General features: G+C 39.2%; 1 protein-coding gene across 2 annotated transcripts in view; it reads right to left on the bottom strand.

The window, feature by feature from the left end:
• Window positions 1-19,713, bottom strand: part of LOC141995979 (neurabin-1-like) — a 78,114-nt gene that overhangs the window by 44,004 nt on the left and 14,397 nt on the right. For both annotated transcript variants that reach the window (XM_074967589.1, XM_074967590.1), the window contains exons 7-12: window positions 17,929-17,982; window positions 15,433-15,662; window positions 12,077-12,173; window positions 11,816-11,999; window positions 7,423-7,574; window positions 3,356-3,689 (exon numbers count right to left, since the gene is read on the bottom strand). In XM_074967589.1, the coding sequence (XP_074823690.1) occupies window positions 3,356-3,689; window positions 7,423-7,574; window positions 11,816-11,999; window positions 12,077-12,173; window positions 15,433-15,662; window positions 17,929-17,982 (1,051 nt within the window). The remainder of the gene's footprint in view (window positions 1-3,355; window positions 3,690-7,422; window positions 7,575-11,815; window positions 12,000-12,076; window positions 12,174-15,432; window positions 15,663-17,928; window positions 17,983-19,713) is intronic.

Raw genomic sequence — 19,713 nt, forward strand, 5'->3', positions numbered from 1 at the left:
ATTTCCAGTCAATGACAGAACTTTACTTCTCATCTCATGACTTAGTTTCCTTATAGCACTTTAAACCAGGTTATTTTGCAACAAAAAGGTTTAAACACAGACATTTATTTCTCCAAGAGAATTTTACAAAGAAAGGTAACGTTTTCCAAAATGTGAAAGAGCAGTGCAATTGTTTAAAAAATAAACACACCAACTGATACAAACTGTATGGATGGGATAGGAGGAGATAGAAAGGATTGTTCCTCCACCATTAAATATAATTGGTAGGCATTAAATTCCATTAGATAGTTAGAATCCAGCCCACTGAAGTACCATTTAATGTCATTTTGTCCAGAGAATCAACGTGCGGTATTAGTAATCTATCATCTTTGATGTATGGCATTAAACTCTACAACTCCACCAGTTTTAAGACTAGCACTTGAAACATTTCCTCAGGTCACCAAGTGAAATTTCTGTACTCTATGACAATATTTGCTTACGGTTCAGTGCAGAAGAAAACAAAATCATTTGCACATTATGTATACGTGATGACAAGACAATTCTTGTACAGTCAAGTGTACAGACCACTTCAGTGCTAGCACTCCAGAGATATGCTGAATCAGTAGATTACAAAAGAGCTGCTGTTGGCTGAGGATATAAACATGATATTGTCCATTGCAATAAAGAGTGCAAACATTATCTGCCTTAACACAGCTTGTTAACTGGTAAAGGAAATACTTGCCTTTTGCCTTACAAAATATTTAATCTGGTTCCTTTTTCAATTACTCTATGAGAAAAAGACCATATACTTCTCTTGAATTACGACACTTAGTGAGCAGCATAATTATAATCTGTTCAGCCTTCTCCCATTCTTTGCATCCTAAAATATGAAAGCCCTAATATAGTAACTCAAAGTGTTCACTACCTGCTATTTTGCTTGAACATTCAGATCACCTTTGGAAAAGGTCAGGCCATTGCTGAAACTCTGCAGGAGTTAACTGACATTAGCTAAACGAATAAGTCTAAGGTCATGGCTCAAGGAAATGATGAGCTAAACTTGTAGTATGTGTACAGATAAGTTTTTCTAAAATATGTACTCTAATTCAAACAGGAATTATTTCAGAGAACTTCTGTGGCCTGTACTATACAGGAGGTCACATTAGATTATCACAGTAGTCCTTTCTGGCCTTGGAATCTATGAATCTATTAAGGATAAATAATATGCTTGAAATGTATTCCAACATTACCTACAGATTAGCTATTTTGCATACCCGGACAACTGACATGGCTCTTTTATTACTTATGTGGAAGCAATGTCTTAGACTCCCTGGAATTATACATTTGAATCTTGGCAAAATTGATTTAGACTCTTTCCCTTTGGAAATAGATAAATTGAGGTGTTTAATTTAAGCTTCTGTCTCCTCTCTGTATAGATGTTAAAGAACATATGACACTTAATATAAGAATAAAGGGTTTTTTTCCCCAGTAGTCTTAGTCAAAACTTCCCCCTTCCCTACTTCACTAATATACAGCAAGCTGTCTGACCGCAACTGCCCACCCTAGCAGGGAGCTTGCTATTTTTCAGCAGTGCTGCATGTACATGATTTCTAAAGTGCTTTTGGATCTTTTAGCATGGGAAGCCTATCAAAGTACTTTGGCTAGGCTATTCTGTTATTTTAAAACTTGAAATACTGTGATAAACTTAAGGCAATCCAATGTTTGGATATATACTTGAAAACGTTTAAGAGCGAGAGACATGGTCTAAATAGACTGAACACAGGACTTTGTGCCAGAAACCCAGGACTTTGATGCAGACTCTCAGGCCTTGGCAAGACAAATTCTGCCTCTGTTTCTCCTTCTGAAAAAAATGGAGCTATATCAACCTAATAATGCTGTGAGGGTTCAATATATATTTGTAGAGCACTATTTTTCATAGTTTTAAGTCAAACAAAATCTTCATTTTCCATTTTAGATGCAGATTACACAGTAATTAGCATGATACATATGGTACATATGACGAATAAGAAAGTCCAGTCTCCATAAAAAAGGCATGAAAATTCTATTTACCCATTAATCTAGATTAGGAAGGTTTCACTGGCAAAAACAGGGGGGACTGTGTCTCAGCCAAAGATCCCCAGCATGCATGTGTTTGGGGGCCCATCCACCCCAAATTTGTGAGGCCTTTGCCTGACTCCCTTCACACCACTCTCTGATATGTCTAATACCAATAACCTTACTTACTGCCTTACTGCCCTGACATAGGGATCAGGAATCCATGTTACTTCCACAAGTGTCTCTTTGGTATCAACAGATATTAATTCAAGGAATAAGCAATGACATTTTAGACAGCTGGAATGAACAGAGTTGTATCAAGCAAACAGTAAACAGAGCCGTACCCTAGGTGTCTATAGCTGAGATGTTGTCATCTAACTTCATGCTCATGACGTGAGCCCAAAGCCTGACATGATCTGAAGTCAGAGTACCATTTTAATTTATTTTCTGAAATTTTCAGCAGCTTATATTTAGCAATTTCAGAGGAATCTAGTCTGTGTATTTTGTTACCAAGCATCAGGTTCTGAATGCTAGAGGCTGCAGTATTACTTGTGTAATTACTATTATCAGCATTTTCTTTTCTGTACTGTTTTTAAGCTCTTTATTCTATTATATTAAATTTAACAAATTTTTCTTTCTACCAAGAGTCTTGTTCGTTACAAAATACTGTGTCAGCTATTTTTCTATAAGAACAAGGAAAGAGTTATTTATCAAAACATCAAATGACATGCTTAATATTTAACCCCTAGATGCTGGGAGATAGTTTGCTTCACTGAGCTGTGTGCGCCTGTGCAAACTAGTCATCTTGGATTCACTGCAAAGTTAGCTGAAAATGACTTTTGAATGGTTTATTTCAAATGGACATTGAATAAGACCCTTTTAGCCACTTGGTTGCTGCCAGATGTATCAAGGTAGGGAAACTCACCTCCAGCATTGCTCCAGGTATGAAATACTGGAATGCTGGCACTTCAACAGCAACGTAACATATATGGACTTTAAGAAGTACTGTCCCGCTCTGCACAGAGGCTGCCACTATTCAATCATCTGTATCTATACCCAGTTCCAAAAGAATATAACCCATATCTCCATTTTGTAAAACGTTCCTAACCTTGCTACAGTATGGACTATCATAGTAATACTACATTGCTAACATTTTTAACTAGTCTCATAGCATACAATTAATTTTACATTAAGAATACATTTAACATTAGAATAAGTAGCTTCTCCTTTTCTAGGCAGAGAATGCAATAGCTACAGTTCAACATTAATTTAAAAAAATAGAGCATTTTGACCCTAAGGCCCTCAAAAAACCTTTATGACTTACCTTTGGCCTCTCTTCCTTTCCCTTTTGATTCTCTGTGCCTGACATTCTTGGAATATGATTGAGGCGAACTTGGAGTTATATCATCACTAGGAGGAGAGTGAGTAGTACTCGTGCTGTTTTCATTGTTTGGTTTGTGTACTGGAGAAGAGTGAGTCGAAACAGAAGGACTTGACTCTAACAAACTCTCTGTGCTTTCCACTGGTTCAGGCTTTTCAATCCTTTGATCTGCATCATTCAACTGGGATAAAGTTAGCTTTTCTGTTATTTCTAAAGACTTGACTTGACGTGCTGTACCAATTTCTCTATTGTGGATAGCATCCTCTGTATCCTCATCCTGTAAATATATTTAAAATAAAAGAGGTTATGGGTAAATATATGCAATTGTGCAGTCATAACATTTATGGTAAAAGCCTTAAAAAAATAAAGCATTACAAAAATCAACCTTAAGACTTCATATGCCAAAGAAATTATGTAGACTGTTTTCTGTTAAAAACATAAGTTTATTTTTCCTCAGTGCCCATGGAGATTGACTTTATAGGCTACCTTTATTGTAATATAATATTTTAATTTTAAATGAAAACAGACTGATCACATTCCTCAAGCTTTTATGATCTGAGCACATACATTATACTGGGATAAGGGGCTTGCATACAGACAGATAATTATACTATCACAGTACACAGAGAGCAGTAATCAGTAAGTAAATTCTGATTTTACCAATCACTTGCAGTTATCATCTGAAGCAAATTTTCAAGCCTCTCCTCTTTCTACATCTTCAAAAGCCAAAATTTCCTCTTCATCTGAACCAGTGAAACCCTCAGACATGCCTTTGTCATCTTTTGAAAATGGGGATTTCATTAATTGTGTCATCTTCCTAGGCTCCTCTCAGGTCAAACTAAATAATTCTACTAAAATCATTCAACTCCTACCATGTCACACACTCCTGAAATTGTTTCAGCTGGCTTCCCCTCATCATCTGCATCAAGATCATGTTTTTTGACCTGACCTTCAAGGCTTAGCCAGAATGTTCTACTCACAGCTCCAGTCTCTTTGCTTTCTATTTCCCCTCTCAGTTTTCCCAGTGAAGAAGTCCCCTTTCTGAAATCTGGTCTTTTTGACATCCACAGTGTGGAGAAGAGCTTCACCAGAATACACATGCCAGGCAAGAATGTTGATAGGACATTAAGGTGGAAAGCCTACATTCTCTTAAGAAAAAAAAAAAAATTGGAAGGGTCTCTAACAACACTTTCTCTTTGCACAACTTGGTATAAGGCAAAGCAGTAACTATGGCCTAAAGCTCACCTTTTGCAAGCTTAAGTCACTGACACTAGGATAATGACCTTCCACATAAGAAATGTAAGGTCACAAAAAAGGAGTTGTCATCAGCTACCAGGACTACACGAATATGTCACAATACAGAATTGTATCCTTGATGGGCCAGTTTGTCCAGGTTGGTGAATACAAGCACTCCCTGCCTGTGCAGGAAGACTACTGCCAAGCATTTCATGAAAACATGGCACCAATGCCCAAAATCACATTGTTTAGCAAAAAATAAAACACAACAAAAAAACAAACAAACAAAAAAAACCCCACACAATTTAAACAGAAACTGACAAAGAAAGGCAAATAATTTTAGAAAAAGGATATACTATGAGCCAGAATGGAGGTAAACAATGAGCCACAAAGAACTTCTTCTCCAGAAAGGGAAAGCAAAACTGGCTTGAAACACGGACAACAAAATATATTGCCGGCTATGTTCCCTCTAAGCTGTACAGCTGCCCAAGAGTCAACCAAGTGCCGCGCACTTGACTAGCAGAAACAGGCACATCCGGCAACATGTGTTTAGGTGCCCCTCCTCCTGCTGCTCTGCAGCTGCGTTGCTCCTGCCCTCTGCCTTGGAGCTCCTAACCAGCTGTTCCCAGGACCCTCCGGCTCACTGTGCAGAGCAGGGGGGAAGAAGGAGGTACTGATGTCAGTGTGTCCCTCTCCTCTCCACCCATGTATCCCATCTATGCAGAGAAGGAAAGAGGAGACAGGGCTCAGGAGCAGGACAGAGCTGCTGTGATCTGAACGAGCCTTCTGATGAGTGCCTCTCTGCTTAAAAGAGACTGTGCACTGTCTCTCACTTCCTCAACAGCCAACACACCCACACCCGCAGTCTCTCTCTGTCTCTCTCTGTGTGTGTGTGTGTGTGTGTGTGTGTGAGTGAGTGAGAGAGATACACACATACACACACACAGAGTCTCCTTCACATTCACCTCCCAACACATACTTGTGTTATTGTTACTTCTTGGTACTTCCTGCAATACACATATATTCGCTCTAAGTTTATTCTTTCAAAGTGTTATTTTAGTTTTTTGAATGGTCTATGCATTTAATACTTTTATTTCTCTCTTATGCTTAAATTTAATTCTTTGAGTTGTGAGTTCTAAAATGCCTAACCTGTCCTGGCTGAAGTAATTATATATTTTTTAAAAAGTTACCATAGGGATATTATATTTAGGTTTTTTGTTTCTACTGGTGGCGCACATCACCTCAATATTGGTGCACATAAAAATTCATTCCGCACATGCATAGAGAAAAAAATAGAGGGAACATTGATAGCCGGGGGGAAATAACACGCAATGTCTGCTAGTGGGTTTGGTCCATGCGCTACTCGGACTACTGCTGCCTGATATGGCTAAAGAATGAACTTTGAGCTTTGGAAGTTCTGTTGATTTTGGGGCTAAGTGAGTATTAATCTAGGATTGGAAAACCTAATGGCTTCAGACAAAGAAGTCTAGCTGCCATCTAACACAATGGTCAAAATGATTACTGGCTAGAGTAGGGCTGGCCAACCTGTGGCTCCGGAGCCACATGCAGCTCTTCGTAAGTTAATATGGAGCTCCTTGCATAGGCACTGACTCTGGGGCTGGAGCGATAGATGCTAACTTTCCAGTGTGCTGGGGAGTGCTCAACCTCCTGCTCTGCCCCAGGCCCCGCGCACCACATAACAGCTGATCGCGGTGGGCGGGAGGCACTGATTGCTGCTGACATATTCATGTGGCTCTTTGTCAATGTACATTGGTAAATCCTGGCTCCTTCTCAGGTTCAGGTTGGCCGCCCCTGGGCTAGAGCTATGCCTTTTCGTTTCCTGAGGTGGAGAAGTATGAAAGGATAATGCTGTGCATGTCACCACAATGGAGATGAAGTTCCAAGCTCATACAATTACCAAGAGCAGTGATCCATCCAGGCAATACTCAAAGAACGTAATACAAGGAATAGAAACTGAGAAAGCCTAGCCACCATTACACTTTACTGTTGGCAATGCAAAGCGAGACAATAAAATGGTTTGAACAAACAATAAAATGGTTTGAAGCTAGAGGATATTCTCTAACGTGTACCAGAATACTATATTGACATCCGCCTTCTTGTGGAGTCAAATGGCCTTTACGAAGTGGAGACATTTTATTTTAAACCAAGTTTTGGAAGATAGAACATGCTACAGAAGGAGAACTGAATGTTAACAAGTAAGCATATTTCAAATAGAAAAATTACCAGACTACTTGTTTAAATTTGATCACTTATATTTATGTTAACAGTTGTTTTTCACAAAGATTGTTTTTAAAGTTATGCACAGAGGGTGAACTTTGATGGAATTGTTCACCCAATCTAGCATGAGAATCTGTGATACTTCTGCACCATCCGAATAAAGTATGTCCAAGATTCTTGGTGTGCTGCACTTCCCGCTACAGTACTGCGGCATTAAAAGTAACATTTATCACAATAATATTTATACTTATTTCCCCACACTAACCTACTTTGTATGATTATTGAAATATTAAATACAAAATAAGAGTCATCGTAAGTTTTAGGTGATTTGATTTGGTTTAGTTTAAGAAACTAAATAAAATTGTGTGTTGAACAGCTTACACATTTCTAGCTTAATGGTAAATAATTCTTTAGTGGATTTACTGATTCTAGTCAGTAGTCACAAAATAGAACTTAATTTTGGATAGTTATTTAACATGGTGAATATAAATGAAAACAGTGTACTGAATATATATATTATACATAGATATCGGTACCTGTAGATCTGATTTCTGCTGTCCAGTTTCAAGAGATTCTTTTAGCTTTGATCGAGAAGGTGGCTGACGTTTTACTTTCAGAGCAAGCTGAGCTTTTGCTTTGTGGGCACTAGTATCTAATCTTGGAGTATCCCCCATAAAAGTATCAAAATCTGCAACAAACATAAAACACTTGCAAAAGGTTGTGCCAGGAAAATTCTCAAACAAATTAATCTTAGCAAAAGTCAAGTATTTTCTGTTACTTTCAGTATACATCTTCAAAAGTAAAAACAAAATTTCTCTCACCTGCTAATTGTTTACCATTATGACAATACAATTTTATATGAAGGGTGTGTCCCTATATTTGTCAGTCAGACATGTGGCAGCCAATCTGAAAGTAGGCTCTTTCAGTCTCTTTTCCTACTACAGGCATTTCCTCACTCCCACCCTCCCATACCAGAGCGGAGAATTTCCTAAACTACAGAAAAACAAGTTAGGCTCCTCCAAGTTTTCCAAAGAACCACCTTCCCTGAGCCTGACACCTGACCGGCAGCAAGAGATCATGAAAATCTGAAGCTGATTTGTAGATTCTCTGACAGCTTCTGGGAAGGAAAGAAAGGGCATCTGGGTTCAGAAGAACCAATCTCAACATTTTTAAGAATGGAGTAATACATTGGCAGTAACTGATCTGTAAAACCCTCTTACCAAAAAACTGGTAGTCCATCATCATCCAAGATTGATTTTTGCTGTCCTAGACACTTCCCGAGTGTCTTAGTGAGGTTGGAAACTAAGTAGCCTATTCCCTGGGGGAAACCCCATTAGGATTTTCTAAGGAATGAAAGGGAGGGGTAGGACAAAGAGCAGAGAAAGGAAAATTAGCATTTGGCCCAGTTCTCCCTTCTTCAGGATGGGGGGGGGGGAGGAGGGGGAAGAAAGATTTTCCCATTGAGAGGCAGCACACAGTTCCCTGGAAACAATGAAGAAGAGGTTTAAGTGTCCTATTTCAGATTCTTCTTTGGAGAAGATAGAAAGGGAGCCCCAAAAGAGGAAGAGATGAACAATCCAAAATTAACCCAAGCCATGGCCCTTGGTGAAATCCCACAAGCTGATGAATGAGGAGGAGCTCGGGACGTCTCAACCTCCAGGATGATCTTTGTTGTTATCCTCTGAGCTGGTGTCCTCCTCTTTAATGTCTGGTTCTTCTTCTGCAATCAGAGTCCCGGAACTGAAAGAGGCTATTAGAGTATGGCAGGGGCCCCCTATTCAGAGTCAGTCATTTCCCCCTTCCTCCTTACACTCACCATAGCAGAACTGTAGAAGAGATTTGGGGAGAAAATGGACACACTGAACAGTAAGGACTCACTGCACAAGTTGAACAGGATGGGCTTTTTCTGGAATCTCTGCCCTCCCTCCGGGATTCTTTTAAAAAAGTCTTACAACTTCTTCTGCTTCATCGGAGCTCTGAAGTATGGGGTCTCAAGAAAACACAACCACCACATCTAAAGACTGGGCTACTGCAGCTGTTCCAGAAAGAGGCAAGAGAATAAATGGTAGAAGTCTGCCTGCCTTTCACAGATGGGGGTGGGGGAGATTAGGCACCAAAACTCTAATTCTGGATTGGTTGCTACTTGCTTGGCAGATGAGAGGACACGTATATCAGACAAATGTGACAAAAGCTGGTAACTGTTGCAGATGCCATATGCACTGATATACCATTACATGTTAAAAGTTGAACATTTCACCTGTTCATTCCAACACCTCAAATTATTTTTTTTTAAAATAGGGCTTCCATTTCTCCTTCGAGGAACTTTGAAGGCTGTAAGTTGAGGGAAGTGTACATGAGTGACTGTAGAAATTCCACTCCATCATTTTTTAAGAATCATAGAGATGGCAACTCAAATCCTATAAAATATGGATGCATCAGAAGAGGTATTTCTAGTACATATAAGGAAGTATTAAATGCCATAGTACAAGGCATTATTAGTAAGACCTCATCTAGAATACGGTGTACTGTTCTGGTCACCCATGTTCAAGAAAGATGCATGCAAATTGGAACAGGTGCAGAGAAGGAATACTGTGAGGATCAGGAGACTAGAGAGTCTATTTGAGAAGAGATATTCTCTCTATAAATACATCAGGAAGGTAAACACTAGTAAGGGAGAAGAAATAGCTAAAGGATAATGTTGGCGAAGAACAAAAGGGTATAAAACTGGCTATGAATAAATTTAGGCTGGAAATTAGAGGAATGTTTCTAAACATCAGAGGAATGAAGCTCTGGGACAGCCTTGCAATAGAAACAGCAGGGAAAGCAACCTAACTAGCATTAAGATGGAGTTTGTTAAGTTTGTGAACTGGATAATATGATGGGGTTGCCCGCAACAGCACGGGGCTGCACTCGATAATCCAGGAGGTACCTTCCCGTCCTGTATTGAACACAGAAGCCATTATTTGTTTCAGATTTTTTTAGGCCTCAGGTAGCAGCTAACTGCAAATCTGTCTCCTCCACTCCTCCTATAAAAACACTCCGAACTATACAAAACTTCTGAAACTGGTACGGTAAACCTTGCAAATCCCAATCCCACAGCAACTTTTTACAGGATGGTCTTATGTTATCTTTAAGTCTCACCAGTCTACCCTAACAATTCACTGGCCTATTAGACCAAGAATCATCATCAACTTAGGGCAACAGTTCTCAGCCTTTTCCAGGATTCCCTTCCCTTATTTAGTACTATGGGAGGGGTAGGACGTTTTGACCTCTTGATACCTGTTTGCAATCCTGAGCTTTAGAACTCATGCCTTTGAGTATTAAAAAGCAGCATCCCCTGCCACACACACACACAGTTCTATTTCCACTTTTTTCCTCTAATTCCTTGTATTTGTTCACTTCCACACTGTGCAGTGTCTAAATTGGCCCTAACGGCTAATGTGAAGGAATCTACTGAAGTTCCTAACAAACCGCTAAACAGTCAATGAAGACCAAATTTGCACACCTTCATAAATAAAGCTGACCAAAGTCAAAGTCATCCCAATGACCTGATCGGAGTTTAAACATCTTTCTACAGGTATTTAAAGGGAACTGCTAAGTGCTGCATTGCCTGGGGTAGACAAAGCAAAGCAGAAACTAGAGGAGAATAATACATTCAGTCTCTCTCCAGGGTTAGTATTCTCTCTCCTGCTCATTTCTTTGTATCCAAGGAAATAAGACATGGTTAACCAATCACATATAGGTATTGGAGTACAAAACAATCACCTTAACAAAATAGGGACAAATAGGAGACTCTAGTAAATATACATGAACCTAGAAAAAAAAAATGTCCAGCAATGTTTTCCTTTGGAATATGCAAATAAGCATACTTTGAGTTAGATAGATGAAATATTCATATGGCTGACAAATTTTCATTCTGTAAAAACTTTAAGGCATTAATCTGTTTAGTCATTTAGATCCAGCACCAAAACAAGTCCATCCATCCTTCAATACCAAGCAAATAGATGTAGATTCCCTGAAGTCCACAGACTGTGATTGGAACAATGCTTTCCATGAAGACGTGCAAAGCTATAAATAAAAAAGATGCTCCTTTGGAAAGATTCTTAGGAAAATTGGTTAAGTCTTCTGATCACCAAACAGAAGTTCAGGAAATGGGATAACACTGCATTAGAAGCTTCTACTAATTTAAGGGTTTCTGGAGAGCCTGTCAGATCTCAATACTTGAGTCAATTGGGTAAAGTTATTTACTAAACTCATAAGATCTTCACATTGAAAGGAAAAAAAATTATTCCATTCAGACTTGGTGGTTTTATGACCTGGAAACTGTATTCTCAATGGAGGACACAGGATAACTTAAGTTACCTCAATACAAGAAGCCAGTTTCCCGGAAAATAATGACCCAAGACATTAAAGTAAGCAAATACACTTCCTAAGGTTGTACCAAAGGTGTTGCCAAAAAATGTTTATATTTTTCCTTTGTGTTTGTACAGCATTCTGATAAGATCCCAATCATACAAATATTGCCCATCATGTAAATTGTCCCTTTCTAGTACATTAAGAAAACTTCAAAGAGCTATTCAAAGTAGAGCTCAATGCTTGTTTAAAAATAAACAATTTTTTTCCAGGGTACTTAAGAAAATGCATCACAGTGTCCAATCTACACACTTCTTATCATTAAGATATACATAATGCTCCATTAAAAAAGGAGCACAGTCAACTTTATGCCTATCACTTCCCACACAATCCCCAAAATCCAGTATAGGTACAAAACATTCTGTACTACACTGAGGACTAAGAAAAGGTTTTTAACTTTCTCTTTTTTAAACACACAAACATAGCTCTCTTCCACCACACACTTATTTGGTACAGTCAATACTTTAGAGAGTTTATCATCACAGGTTTTTATCTCTTTATTACTGCTCAACTTACCGGTATCTGAAAAAACTAATTTTTCCACTGCTGATGGCTCTATTTCTTTTGTATTTTCTTCTTTAATCTCTGAGCATTCATTTAGTTTTTCTGGACTTTGAGAGGCAGTGTCCAGCAAAATGCTATCGCCAATCATACAAGGTATTCTCTCATATATTTTTAATTTGTTCTGAAGCTCTGAAATCTGCAAATGTTAAAATAAAAGTTAGATACAATTTTCTCATTCTTGAAAAGTGGCATTAAATATACCATATTGCCTACCTCCTCTTGCAATATGTTCAGTTGTGCTGCATGCTTCTTGTCCCTCTCTTCAAGAACCCTTGTATGATCCTCTTCTTTTTTCATAAATTCTATTTCTCTAGTGGGGGAAGATACAATTGTACTGCAACGTTAGAAGGGTTTCAGCTAATAAGGAAACATTAAAATTGGTTATTTATTGAATTATTTATTGGTTATTTATTGAATCTGATGAAGTGAGCTGTAGCTCACGAAAGCTTATGCTCAAATAAATTTGTTAGTTTCTAAGGTGCCACAAGTACTCCTTTTCTTTTTGCGGATACAGACTAACACGGCTGCTACTCTGAAACCTGAATTAAATTAATTATCCTTGTTACAACATCACTATTTAAACACTGCAAATGGCCATCACACAACTTCCAGTAACAGTGTTCATTATTTTTGTAAGCCCACTGTCCCCTCAAGTATGTGCATTATAAATACCAGGAAAAACAGGAGTTGTAACTGTAAAGTTTGCTCTGGGCTGAAGCTTAAAATGCAATAAGGTCAGTGCACTTTTCCACCCTTAAGATGCTTTAGAAAATTCCACTTGGCTATTTTTACCTGTAAAAATTGAAGCAAATATGTATGAGTATAAGATGTTATGTGGATATAGAACCCAAACTATTGGAACTGCTCTGCCTTTTCTAAGTTTTACATAAATAAGATGATGCAGCTGCCGAAGTATTCTATATGCATTCCATAGGTTGTGATAGAGTTCCACAGTTAAGTGCCAATATCCTGTAAACTTCTGTTTTACGCCCATCCGAGTGAGTCTGTAATGGCCTGCGGTTTATGCAACAACAAAAATTATTCTGAAATTGCCTACTAAAGAAAGCGAGAAGGACAAAAGCAAATTGCCTCAGGGGAGAGGGGGAACATCTTAACAGTGAAATAAAATAGAGCAATACCACTGTGCTGGAGAAAACCAAGCAACTAAAAGAATCTGACTGAAAATAATATTTGCAGAGCACATAAACAACATAGAAGGGGTTCAGGTCAGCCAGAGAGAGGTAACAGTGTACGTAACACAGTGTGGAGCTGAGAGCCAGAATGTAAACAGACATATTCATGTTATGTTTGAGCTCCAAAGCAGGCAAGCTTCAAAGAACAGGAGAGGGACCTTTCAAGACACTTTTAATTGTGTGAAAAGGCACAGGGTAAGAGGTGGTAATTCTAGATGTGCACAGTGGAGGTAAACATCACAAACTACACTCAGAGAAGCAGGAAGTGCAGAAACTGCATTGTTCGCTCACAGCAACTACTCAAAACATGCCACAGGTGTGTCTTGCACTATCAGACACTTCCAAGTGGACTTCAGGGATAGCTCAAATTTCAGTAGTCTACCCTGGAGAGAAGAAAGGAGTTAATGACCATTGTGATATCTGAATAAGAGCAGACTATTCACAGCCTCTTAAGAAGCTATGGCTGATATTTAGATACCAATTACAGACTGAGCCAGAGATAGTTTTTGGCTCGGGACTCGCTATGGGGACTCAGACCTTTCTTTAGAGGCCTTACGTGAATGGATCACGGGTGTCTCCTTGGGATCTGCTCCCTTCGAAGTAGAGGGCTGTGGTGAGGTCTCCTGCTGTGGCTCAGGTGGTTGAAGGGCAGACTCCGTGATTAGGAGTTTGAGCCTCAGATCTCTGTCCTTTCTGGATCTGACAGTTGCTGACACAAACCACGCTTCTGTGGGATGTCTCTCTCCCAGGCAGCAGACGCACTTAAGAGTGTCCATCTGTCACTGTGATAAATTCCTTGCAACTGAGACACTTCTTGAAGCCCACGGAGCCCCCCAAACTGGGGCTTGAAGAAAGAACAAAGTCTTTTTTTTTTTCGAGACAATGGCCAAATAAAAATTTAAAGGAAGTAAAGGAAGAAAAGAGGCTTCAGAAGGAAGCTAAAGATTAGTGATTCTAACAAAAGTGCCTCCCGCTCCCTCCCCACACCTCCCGCCCATCGCAATCAGCTGTTACACGGTGCGCAGGGCCTGGGGCAGAGCAGGGCGCTGAGCACCGAGCACTCTCCAGCACATTGGAAAGTTAGCATCTATCGCTCCAGGCCCAGAGTCAGTGCCTATGCAAGGAGCCGCATGTTAACTTATGAAGAGCTGCATGCGGCTCCAGAGCCGCAGGCTGGCCACCCCGCCCTAGCACAATGGAGTCCTGGTTCATGACTGTTGCTCCTAGGCGATACAATAATACTAGCACAGGTTGAAACTTTAGAGCCACACAATAGCCTTCTACCACTTGAAGTAACATAGGTTTCAGAGTAGCAGCTGCGTTAGTCTGTATTCGCAAAAAGAAAAGGAGTACTTGTGACACCTTAGAGACTAACCAATTTATTTGACCATAAGCTTTCGTGAGCTACAGAAGGGGTCCTGATCTAAGAAGTTTTGTCTAAAGACTGTTGAGAGCATGTAGTGAGAAAACTTTGCTTTGAATTTAACACAGTTTAAGATAAAACACAAATGGTGCCTATCTTTATTTTTCTCGTAAGCATTTCTGACCTTTTAGCCCCATTACTTGTACTCACTTAAAGTCTCTTTTTTTAGTTAATAAAACCTGTTTTGTCTAATCCAGTGTGTTTAAATTGAAGTATCTGGGAAACTCCATTTGGGTTGGCAAGTTGTGTGATTATTTCTATTCAAGAAATAACAGACTTTATATAAACTTGCATTGTCCAGGAGTACAGGACATGCATATCCGGCGGGGGGGGGTGGGGGGGGAGAGAAGAGGAATCTAAGAATGGGGGTGTGTTGGGGTCACCCTGCAGGGTGGTGAGGTAACTAAGGGTGATAAGAGCTGATAAGAGCCAAAAAGTGTGGCTGCAGCACACACACACACACACACACACACAGACATAGCTGGGAGTGACTTGCATGCTGGAGGCTGTTTATGAGCAATTTAAGCTGGAGGCTACCGCAAAGCATTTTAAAGGGTATCCCAGGTTAGAGGACAGAGGTGACACAGCTATTCAGTCTGGATTGTACCATGGTATGTCCCACAACTAAACTGCTGTTAGAATTTTTAACATTGTTTTGACAATGTAATTTTTCCTACCAGCATTTGCAGAAACAGCTGAACCATTTTGCTGAACCCCCCGCCGCAAAAATCAGCTTTTGGCAGACTAGTGGCGTGGAGAAATTCAGCCTGAATGGTTAAAGTTTGGAAGAATTATAAGCAACTGGAAACAGGATCTTATAATGGAAAGTACTAGGCAACCTTAACTAGAAGTGTTGCTACTAGCTCTGCCTATAAAGTCAGGCATATGGAACCAAGAAAAAGACCAGTTTTTTAAAATCTTTTCATGAAATTATTTCACTTTAGTGTACTTACTTCTGTTGATAATCTTTAAGTAATTTCTTGGCTTTGTTGTATTTCTTCTCCAGGGCATCATACTGTTCCTGAGTTTCTTTAAGATGTTCGTTTACGGTCTTGCATAAACTTTGTGCCTCTAACCAATAGGTCTCCAACTTCTTAATTTTCTCTTTGCTCTCTTCTAAAGTTTGCTGAAGCTGGGATTTACTTGACTCCCATTCAACTTTTTCAGCTTCAGTAGTTTTTAACTTGAAAGGAAAACATTCAGAACACTTAAGAACGATACCTTAAGATAAAAGTTAAAAATCAAAACAGCTGCTTAAACAAGTGTAAGTGGATAATAGCTACTAACTTACTAAAACCAATCTCAGCAGTATTCAAAGCAAGACCTTTAATAGGTATACAACCTTTCATACAGTAGTACTTAAAATGCTTTAAGTCTCTTTATATAGATATCATTTCAATATATCCAACTCTTTCCATGCTGCGTGAGTTTTACAAATCAAAGTCAAGAATCTCCCACACGGTACAAAAGTGGAAAAAAAACACACTAGGCAGCTGGTCCAGCCTATTTCCTTATTAGCGTACCTTCTTGCCAAACAGATACCAAAATTAAAAGAACCCTGATTTTCAGCTTATATTAACCTTGCTGGATATCTAATTCTCTGTTAACTTTTCTGAGGAAGGTCTACCTAAAACAGCAGAATAAGCCAACTTGTAATTTACTAATTGCTTTTCAATTCTGATCTTAGACCATGCACCTGATAACATCACATTTCCGCTTTGAAGCCAATGGGAGTTTTTTGAACTGTTTAATTCCCAAAAGGAAAGCAAGTCATTCTGGAAAGTTGCTAGCAAACGCGCAAGGAAAAAGGTATTGAATCAACCTCTAGCCCTAGGATGTCAACAAAATATAGTACCCAAGAGCTTTTATCTAAGCACCAGTTCTCAACCAGGAGTCCAGGGGCCATGAGCAGGTTTCAGAAGGTCCGCCAAAATAAGCCAAAGAGCCGGGCCAGCGTTAGCCTCGCTGGGGCTCATGGCAGAAAGCCAAAGCCCAACCGCTTGAGGCCACGGGCAACTGCCCTGCTTGCTACCCCCTAATGCCAGCCCTGTTTTTTAATCTACCATACATGCAAAAAAACCCTAGTAGTTGTGACAAAGCTGGGACGTGGAGCTTTTATAGCATGTTGGGGGAGGGCCTCAGAGAGAAAAAAGTTGAGAACCCTTGATCTACTGAAGGTACAGACACTACTGCTCAATATGTTTTCCCCTGCCTCAGTATTTTCCTACTTGTTGTCAGATTCCCTAGCAAGTCACTAAGGCCCCGATCCTGCAAATAGGTCATCATGCGTGGAATCCCTACACTTTCTCAAAGCCCAACAACACGAGGCCAACAGCAGGACTGGGACCTAGATTTATGTTTCTATTAAAGTTACCTGTTTAATTTTAGTAGTAGCAACATTTTAGCGTTCCATCGAACGTTTAAGCGAGAAGTATTGTCTTTTTGGTTTAAAAATAATTCTCCTCTTGATTTCCTTTCTGTCATGTTGGAATGTAAATTTAACAAGTTAATAAAGAAATGTTCTATAGTTCCAAATATGTGCGTGCTTAGTAGTGTATCTCCACACATGGCCATGGCCCAGTTGTCTTGTTTTCTGTGGCGAGGCTGAAAGACATGCAGCATACACCATTGTCATGTGCACAAGATGCTGATGAATGCCCTTCTCACCACTAACTGGCTGATGAATGCCCTTCTGGAGACAGCAGTAAATGGCCAAAATTCACCAGAACTGGTTGTAACCTGGCTCACTGAGTAGAATGAGGCAGAGAGACGCTGCTGTACTTTCTCCACACCCTAAGATCGATATTTCTATACATAAGAAAAGGGCTGCTCGCAGCTCCCTGTCACCACCTCCTGTAACATGGAAAAGATGAGACAAAACTTCTCTTTCCCAGAGCAACCAGAAACTATAAGAATGCTGAGCTAGCCCTCAGCCCAAGAGAAGTTATGTGGTGTGCCCTCTCATCCAAGAAGTTTGTGTATTTGCATCAGGGCGGGAGGGGGGGAATCTCCACACCAGTTCCCCTTCCTATAACACTCCAAAATCTCCTTCCTAGAAGTGACCACTGGCCCCAAGTGGAAAATACATCCACTGCTCTCTAATTTCTACACAAAGGCACCTAATTTTTATGGAACACCAATACTGAACTGAAGAAGCTTCTCTCCATTGAACTATTCAATTCAATAAATTCTACTTTAAACAATATTATTCAAGCATTTTATTCTACTATAGAATTTCTTCAATCTGTCACAGAATTCAGTATTTGTGTAACCCAGAATTTAGGTTTACGAATTTGTGTCAAGTGTGCCCAAAGTACATGGTGCCCTAGCCTTAAAATAGACATCTACTTACCTTCATTTGGTTTCCAACTTTTTCGCCTCTAAACATTAATCCTAACATGAACAATGTGAACATTAAACATTGCAAAACTTTAAAAGAAGTAACTTACTCTCTCTTTTAGCTGGTTAACTTCAGCTGTTGTTACTGCATGCTTTAATTGTAGCTAGAATGAAATGTAATAGTTTTGTTAAGAAATATACAGAAAGATATTTGAAAGATTATTGCAAGTTTGTTACTAAATATTTAAGGCCTGATTCCCTTCTCACTTAAGCCAGTTTTACACTAGTGTAAATCTATTCACTTGCTCAGTAAAGTTACTCATGATTTTCACTAACATTAAAGAGGAGAACCAGGCTCTTATACTTTATATGTTTTTACAAAATTAAGCTCCCAGTTTAAGAAGAAAAGGTTTATAGGTCTTATGATGTGCATATTTGCTATAAAAAAAAAATCAAATCATGACCACCTGTATTTGAAAAAACTCACAAATTAATTTATGGGAAATAGCTAAGAAAAGCAAGCAAACTAAAATCATGTTTGAAATGAAGTGAACATGCCAAAAATACTGAAAGTCAGTAATGCTTTGTAACCGGGCAAATAGTAAACGCAGTCAAGTGAAAAATACAGTAGTTCTGGGTCTTTTTATTTAAGTTCATAAAGAATATCATCATGAAGTATTTTTATATTAAGCCGTATGTTTAAGGAGCAAGACTTTAGTATCAAGAGACTTCAGTAGATTACAGGGGTACATAAAGGCTTCACTTAAGTCAAGTTTCAGAGTAGCAGCCGTGTTAGTCTGTATTCGCAAAAAGAAAAGGAGTACTAGTGGCACCTTAGAGACTAACCAATGTATTTGAGCATAAGCTTTCGTGAGCTACAGCTCACTTCATCGGATGCATTCAGTGGAAAATACCTGAAATTTTCCACTGAATGCATCCAATGAAGTGAGCTGTAGCTCACGAAAGCTTATGCTCAAATACATTGGTTAGTCTCTAAGGTGCCACTAGTACTCCTTTTCTTTTCACTTAAGTCAAGTCATTTAAGTTACGTACATAAAGGCTTCATTTAAGTCACTGAAGGCAATTACAACAGTATGTCTTGAGAAATCTGCTATTAAGTATGCATACATAAGGGAAATAGCAAATTTGTTGAAGACAACCTCTCAGATCTTAAATCTTACCTTATGCTTAGAAGAAACAGATGTCTAAGAGACACAGAATACCAAAAGTATGTTGAAACAAGTGAAATTATGAGTCTGAACACCTGATTTAGATTCATCATCAATAGAGAATGGATTTCCACCTAGAGATATTTCCCATCATATCCCCAAGTGTACAAGGTATTTATGCATGGATGTCCCATTATGGTCTACCAGATTCGCACCATGCTTCCCAAACCTATAAAATTGGAAGTGGTCTTCAGTCTGGAATCCAAAATCCCTCAGTACCACCAAGAAAATCAGCTTCACAAAGCCTCTAATAAGTCCAATCCTCATTAGAAAGAATTTGAGGCACGTAGGGAGAAGCATCCACCACTGTCACCATGGGGTGGCATAGCTCTTATGCAGGGCATATTTTTGCCCAAAAAGCAGTCTGCAAAAATTAACTTCACACATACTTGTTTACAAAACAGCGTGTAAACCAGGTTATGGGAAAGGGCTATAGTTCAGATACCCTCAATTTTTGTTTAGTGTATGGGAATAATATTCCTAGCTTTGCCTCATATACCCTTTCAAGAACTCCACACTACACTGATGGGGTAGACAGAAAAATCAAGCCAAAGAAGACGGTTACTCCTATGTCTGGAATATGTGAATATATGTATTAGTTTGAGTTAAGTAGAAAAGTTGATACATTTATATGAGATTTATTTTTACTTTGATCAGCTGAAGCTG

Source organism: Natator depressus, chromosome 11 (assembly GCF_965152275.1).
Source record: "Natator depressus isolate rNatDep1 chromosome 11, rNatDep2.hap1, whole genome shotgun sequence".
In the NCBI taxonomy this organism is placed as follows: domain Eukaryota; kingdom Metazoa; phylum Chordata; order Testudines; family Cheloniidae; genus Natator; species Natator depressus.